The sequence below is a fragment of the Hibiscus syriacus genome, unplaced genomic scaffold (assembly GCF_006381635.1).
Source record: "Hibiscus syriacus cultivar Baekdansim isolate YM2019G1 unplaced genomic scaffold, ASM638163v2 tig00111311_pilon, whole genome shotgun sequence".
Classification (NCBI taxonomy): domain Eukaryota; kingdom Viridiplantae; phylum Streptophyta; class Magnoliopsida; order Malvales; family Malvaceae; genus Hibiscus; species Hibiscus syriacus.
The window spans coordinates 2,016,782-2,024,080 of record NW_024063054.1 but is presented as its reverse complement, the minus strand read 5'-3'; the positions used below and the strand labels follow the sequence as shown (position 1 = coordinate 2,024,080).

Here is a 7,299-nt window from a genome sequence, read left to right as displayed (position 1 = left end):
AATGAACTAAGCAAGCTATAATAAAAAAAAATTGTCTAACTATTAACAAACTAACAGAACTCCAAACTACTATCTTCAACAGTTTTAATTTCAAATTAGTACTTTATGAAATTCGAAAGCTTTTTTAATATAGAGGGACTAATAGAATAATTTAACCAAATAACTTGTCAAAAATCTCTTAAGCAACAGACGCATGCAGTTTCTAAACGCGCTCCGCATCATGCATCCATAAATATTCATTTAAGAAGATGAACTAAACTTTGAAAGATATATAGAAACAATAAGAATATTAAGTTTTAAGTCTCCAACGAATTATGGTCTGTTGATTCATATATTTAAACAAATTTATTAAGTAATTTTTATATTTCTTTGAAAATAAAATAATTAATTGAGTTAGGAAATCAAATAAATTACTAAAAAAATTAGAAAAAAAATTGGTAAAAAGGATAATTATATTTTTTCCTCTAAAAACACTATCCACTTATCACAATTATTTTAAGAAACACACATATATGTTTATTTATCTTTATTTTCTCATCCACCCATGGACGTGTCACACAATCCGGTATACATGTACGTATGTTGTATAAATTTGATTCACAATTTTAAACCACACCAGCATTCCCACCCACCTACAATCCCCTTATATATCATCTGCTTCATTGACTATCAATCTTTGTACCGAAGTCCTGAATACGATGGCAAGTCGTAGGTTCAACAGCTTCATCCTCCTGTTAGTCCTCACGCTGATGACGAACGTCGAGCGTGCTCGGTCCGACGTTCGCGGCAATGGCTTCGTTCGAACGACGGGAACGAAGTTCGTTGCAAACGGAAAGCCATTTTACATAAATGGCTTCAATGCTTACTGGTTGATGGTGTTTGCATCGGACACTTCCACGAGGAGTAAGGTTAGCGATGTGTTCCGAGAAGCCTCCAAGTACGGCATGAAGGTGGCTAGAACTTGGGCGTTTAACGACGGCGATTACAAGCCTCTGCAGACCTCTCCTGGTTCGTACAACGAAGACGTGTTCAAGGTAACAGAGTAATTAGTTTTAACTTTCATTTTACATCAGCTTTATTATTTATACGTTAGATGAAAAAAAAGGTTACTTGTTCGACTGTCCGTTATGTTTTCAGGGACTGGATTTTGTTGTAGCAGAAGCTAACAAGCACGGGATTCACTTGATCATGAGCTTGGCGAATAACTTCAAAGATTACGGAGGAAAAGATAAATACGTTCAATGGGCAAAGCAAAGAGGACGGAACCTGAGAAATGAAGATGATTTTTTTACAGACGCTGTTGTCAGAGAATACTACAAGAATCATGTTAAGGTATACAGCTTTTGATTTTCTGGAAAGCACTTGCATTAATTTCATGAAACCCCATTTTTTTCTTCCTTTTAATAAATGTTTTGCAACTAATCGGAGGAGATTTTCTTCGGGTTTGGTCTTCTACTTCATGAAAACTTGTCCGGCTTCATAAAACTAATCGGAGGAGAATCATGTCCGGCTTTCATGAAAACTAATCGTTAGTACTTGATTTGCAGGCGGTGTTGACGAGAGTCAACACTATTACCGGAGTGGCGTATAAAGATGATCCCACCATTTTTGCTTGGGAACTTATGAACGAACCTCGTTGCCCCACTGACCCATCAGGAGCTCATCTTCAGGTTTGATTTCGTATAAGTCTAAAATATAACCCGGTTAATATAAAATTAAAAATTAGTTGTAATCGAAAAAAATGAAGGGTATAATTTTTTAGAATAATTTAAATAATATTTTAAATTAAAATTAAATATATTATATTTTTTTCATTATATTTTAAGTTGAAATCAAAAAAATTATAAAAAAAAAAGAAAGAATGAATGAACCATGTAAATTGCAGAAGCGTACAAATTTGGTCTCGGGTCTTCTGATTATAATGTGAACACTAGCTAGAAAGTAGTACCGAGTAGTAAAACAGTGAAGACGAATGAGACATTAACCTAATAAAGAACCAATCTTTAAAATCGGTTGAACTTAATTTCAGTTCATTCCAGCTAAAAACACAAAACCCATTTCCCATTGGTGCATCAGAAGCTCACCGTCACGGAGAAAAATGCAACTTAGTCACAGACAATTTTACTGCTTTTGTTTCTTCTTTCTGTTTTGATTGGACACCACTTCACCGAATTGTACGTATGATTTGGTTAACAGAGCTGGATAAAAGAAATGGCTGCACATGTGAAGTCCATCGACAATCACCATCTACTGGAAATAGGTCTCGAAGGATTTTACGGCGAATCGATTCCCGAGAAGACACAATACAATCCGAATAGTTACCTCATCGGGACCGACTTCATTTTGAATAACCAGATTCCCGAGGTCGATTTTGCCACTATCCATATCTACCCTGAGCAATGGTAATTTCACTCTTTCTTCTCTAGGTCTTCTTCCCACATTGGATATCCCCTGTTCTTTTTGTTCTGACTTGAATGTAATAAGAAGAGGGTTGGATTTTTTTTATAAAGTTCGGATTCGAACAGTTGCACACAGAGACGGATCTAGTGGGGATGAATGAGGGCAGTCGTCTCCCTAAAAATCTAAAATTATTATATATTTTAGATTTTTTTATGTATTTTTTATTAAAATCTGTTTTTGTTTTCCTAAAATTTTATTCGTCTCTTTAAATTTTATAAGTTGAATTACGATTTAAAAAATGATTTGAATATAATGATTTCAGGTTACCGTCGACAAATATGAGCGAAGAGGCGCAGCTTGGTTTTGTGGACAAGTGGATTGAAGCACATGCTGTGGACTGTAACTATGTGGTGAAAAAACCAGTTGTGATAGGAGAGTTCGGCATGTCTTTTAAGCTGCCGGGGTACAGCTTGGAGAAGAGAAACAGCTATTTCAAGAGGATTTACAACGCCATCTACAGCAGTGCGAGGGGTGGGGGATCGTGTGCCGGTGGGCTGTTTTGGCAGCTGTTGAGCGTTGGGATGGATAACATGGGAGATGGTTACCAGGTTGTTTTGGAACAGAGCCCTTCCACTGCTTCGATCATTGCTCAACAGTCTCGGTTGCTGTCGTCTCTCACTTGATTTGAACAATCAATCATATCCGATGGGCAAGTTGTTGGGATGAGTTTTGTTACTTGGGGATTACGCAATTATGATTAGAGACCTGGGTTTGTTATCATTTGCCGATCGTACTAAGAAAATCATCATTTATAGCCAGAAATCTTAGTAGTACACGAGGTTAAATTATTAAAATAATACTTTTATCTTATTTTACTAAAATATCCTCTAAAAAAATTAATTCTCAAAATAGTACTATTTATTTCTTTAAATAAGAGGAAGGCACACTTACATGATAGCATCTTTCGAAGATTCTTTTTCAAAGAAGCATATTTATTTATGTGGCAGGTCTAGGACGATATCAATGTTTAAAAAATAGTTCATGTATTTTATCACGTTAGAAAAGACGTTTCATTAAGAAAGAGTCTTTCAAAAGACATTGTCATATCGACATACTCTTATTTCTATCCAATAGAAATAGATGCTACTTTGAAAAATAGAACTTTTGGGTGTTATTTTTATATAAAAAATAAAATAATATTATAATATATTTTTTAAGTTATAAAATTAATATAATCTTTTGGTTAATAAAAATAGTATCAATTGTTTCGGTATTGATATAATAATTTATGGTATTGATGTAACGATTTATAATGTCAGAGTTTACAGCAAATGATGATATAATAAAAGAGTTCAATTGATCCTTTCAAAAATTTACTTAATTTTTAAAAGGCAAAATGGTACATAAGACTCTCGTAGTTAAAAAAAATCAACGTGACTCTTCATTTTTTTGCACTTAATGTGGTCTTTAAGACAAAAAAAAAATTTAATGTGATACTTTAATCAACGTTTTTCGTCTTTGACCAACGGAAACGTTAGTTTTTAACGATGTGGAACGTTAAGCATGCCACCTCGCTCTATTTACTGATGACTAGACTATGACTAGGATTAAAATGCTGGCTAGGAAATTAAATAATTAATAAAAGCTAAATTAATTAATTAATACCTGAAAAACCTTATTAAGATCGAGTAAGCGTTTTTCCCCGGTCGCCGAGAATTAATTAATTTTCAACCTCTTGACAACTTTGTTTCTCCAGGTTTACAAAGAAGAAATTCGAGGAATTGTATTTTCAAAGCACAGCCCCCGATCGAGTAGATCGAGTCTTTAAGGTCTACAGAACCACCGCCCTCGACCAGAAGGTCGTGAAGAAAAGGTTCAAGCTCGTGGACGAGACTTTGAGGCGGAAGAATCTCTTCGAAGCAGGGTTGCTGTGAATGTAAAGACTGGCTATAATGTGATCAGATTTTGGATGTTCCATGGTTGGGGTGCAGCATATCATAATCATACGATTATCATATTTTCATCGCAGGGTAAAGTTTTGGGTTATTTTTGCCATTAATCCTCTGTTTTTATTTGTTTTGAATCTCTGTGATTCTGGACTGGGATTGTTCAGAGGAACAAAGGAAACATGATATTCTTTCTATCCAAATATAATAGCAATTGTTGTTTATAACCGACTCATCTTGATGTTTGATGACGTTTCATCCATCTCGAATTCATTTCGAATTTTAGAATAAAAATCGTGTTAACTGATTAACGTGTGCATGTTCAATCTCTTGTTTTCTGGACAAAAGCACGATACAATGGTGAGATTTTTTTTTGGGGAAAGTGAAAGATTTCGGGTTTTTAATAAGATTTTCCAGGTAATAATTTATTAATTTAGCTTTGATTAATTATTTAATTTCTTAATCAGCATTTTAATCCTAGTCATGGTCTACTCATCACTAAACAGAGTGAGGTGGTGTGCTTAACGTTCCATATCATAAAATATTAACGGCCCTATCGGTCAAAGATGAAAAACGTTAGTCAAAGGACCACATTGAATTTTTTCTAACTTGAAGGATCACATTAAGTGTAAAAAAAGTAAAGGGCCACGTTAGTATTTTTTTTAAATTACAAGGCCTCATATACCCTTTTGCCTTTTTAAAATTGTTTAAATTTAAAATAATAAAATATTCGAAATTCCAACTCGCCACATCCCATCCCTATAAATAGAAACAGTCATGGTCAAACATACGAATGAAATTTTTCATAATTTAAAGACACGTAAATGCCACTAAATGGTGTGGCATGGTATTATTTAATCTTTGAATTGTTAGACTTTAGATAATAAGGTAGTCAGGTCCATGATATGATTATCAAAGAACACATTATCACAAGAAAGTAGCCATCAATGTAAAGCAGAATTCTCATGCATTTCTGTGTCAACGAAGGGCTTAAATCAAGAAAAACAAGATAAAAAAAAGAAAGAAAAAATAGTTTCAGTGACCGAAAATGCATTATAATATACGATTTTAACCATTTTTTTTGGATTTGTGAAAATGACCAACAAATTTGCAACGCGAATTCCAATTTCGCAACTCAGTTTCCAAATTCGCAACATTGAATTTCAAATTCGCAACTCGATTTCTGAATTCGCGACGCGAATTTTGTTTTTGCAACTCGATTTTCAAATTCGCAACACGAATTTTAATTTCGCAACAGGTTTTAGTTTTGCAACACAAATGTTTTGGGTATATAACTACGCAGCAACATCAACTTATAACCTAAATCCCTAAATCCAACGACATCCTTCACCATCTCTAATTTTTTTTACATAATTTTATTTCTATATAAATTTTCAATGATTTCTCTCCCAAATTATCAACTATCAACTTAGTAAATGTATGTTTTTCTCTAAGTTAGTGATGATATGTAGTTTATAGCTCGTTTGTTTAGAAAATTAATTTACAATTTGTAGAATGAAATCATCTAATGTTGATCATGTTTGGATAGATTTGTGTTTTGGAGGGTCATGGGAGAATGTTCATGGTGTTTTACAATATATGCCTTTACCTATGATTTTTCAACTAAAACTGTCATTAAAAAAGTTAACTTATGAAACTCTAATGTTACGTGTTGTAAAGAAATTGAATTTAGAGCCTCTAAGTGGATTTAGGCTATCTTATCAGAGAAAAGGTAAAGTTTATTTGTTAACCGACAATGAAGATGTTGAACGATTCATTGCTTATATTAGTGTTTCGCAAGAAGATGATGTTACATTGTATGTTGTTGAACCTAGAAGTAGTGAAGTTGAGTCAGTAGCAGGTAGTAATCAACGAAGTTCTTCAACCCCAGTTTATGGTGCTCACAATGTACAACGTTGTTATCAACCTTAAAATTTAATGGTTCCACCACAATTTCATCACCAGGAAAATTTTGTTTTACCACATTTCTAATACCAAACACAATATCAAACACAATCTCAAAACCCACAACCTTTTCCTAATCCAAATCCCAATCAACTTTCAGCACCAAATTTCTTTTTTCGTATTGACCAGTTAGACGATTATGAGCCAACAGAAAAAATTGTGAATACTAGTTAGTATTCAAAATTTGATCTTGGTCAATACCCTGACTTTGATCTTGTTCAATAATCAGATTTTGATGATGTTTCACAAGAAGAAACAGACCCTGCGTGTAATGATTTTGATTTTGGTCAATATCCGAATTTTGATGATAAAACAGCCGCTGCCGAGGAAGATGTTTCACAAGAAGAAACAGACCATGCGTGTAATGATTTTGATTTTGGTCAATATCCGAATTTTGATGATGAAACAGCCACTGCCGAGGAAGATGTTGTTGATAATAATGAGGAAGAAGTTACGACTGTGAATGAACATGTTGAACATCTATTCTGTAATTCATATAACCCTGAAGAAGAAAAAAAAAGAAGAAGAAGTCCCCGAAGAAAAGAAAAAGAAGAAAATGCCACGGGAGTATAACTGGAATATGCCAGAATTATTTCAGATATCGGAAGAAGAGTTGGTAAAGATAGCAGTTGATTGTTACACAAAAGTTATTCGTATCAAGAAAGATGATTGTTTTGATACAAAGGAAGACTTGAAGATAGCTTTGTATACAAAATATGTGGAAGATTGCTATCAACTAAAAGTTAACAAATCAAGCAAAGATCATTTCGAAACAAAGTGTATGATTGATAAAAACTGTACGTGGCGTATGATTGCAAAGAGGATAAAAGATTGCTAAATGTTTCAAGATAGGACTTTTATTGATAAACATACATGTTCAAGAACCCAAGTTTTTTCTCACCATAGACAGTCAAACAAAAAGGTGTTGGGTGGTTTTCTGGCTGAGTTAATGTTTTTGAATGGCAGGGTATATCGGGGACATGAAATT

General features: G+C 33.7%; 1 protein-coding gene across 1 annotated transcript; it reads left to right on the top strand.

The window, feature by feature from the left end:
- The first annotated feature begins 683 nt into the window (after nt 1-683).
- On the top strand, nt 684-3,125 carry LOC120158397 (mannan endo-1,4-beta-mannosidase 7-like). The gene is made up of 5 exons (XM_039169254.1): nt 684-1,034; nt 1,138-1,332; nt 1,548-1,670; nt 2,197-2,402; nt 2,723-3,125. The coding sequence occupies exons 1-5, from the start codon at nt 699-701 to the stop codon at nt 3,081-3,083; spliced, it is 1,221 nt and encodes a 406-aa protein (XP_039025185.1). The 5' UTR covers nt 684-698; the 3' UTR covers nt 3,084-3,125.
- The last annotated feature ends 4,174 nt before the right edge of the window (nt 3,126-7,299 follow it).

Bases quoted from the DNA above. Each gene is read 5' to 3' on its own strand.
- LOC120158397 (XM_039169254.1), top strand. From the start codon at position 699: ATGGCAAGTCGTAGGTTCAACAGCTTCATCCTCCTGTTAGTCCTCACG. The intron at 1,035-1,137 runs GTAACAGAGTAA...TTATGTTTTCAG, and splicing joins ACAACGAAGACGTGTTCAAG to GGACTGGATTTTGTTGTAGC. The intron at 1,333-1,547 runs GTATACAGCTTT...CTTGATTTGCAG, and splicing joins ACTACAAGAATCATGTTAAG to GCGGTGTTGACGAGAGTCAA.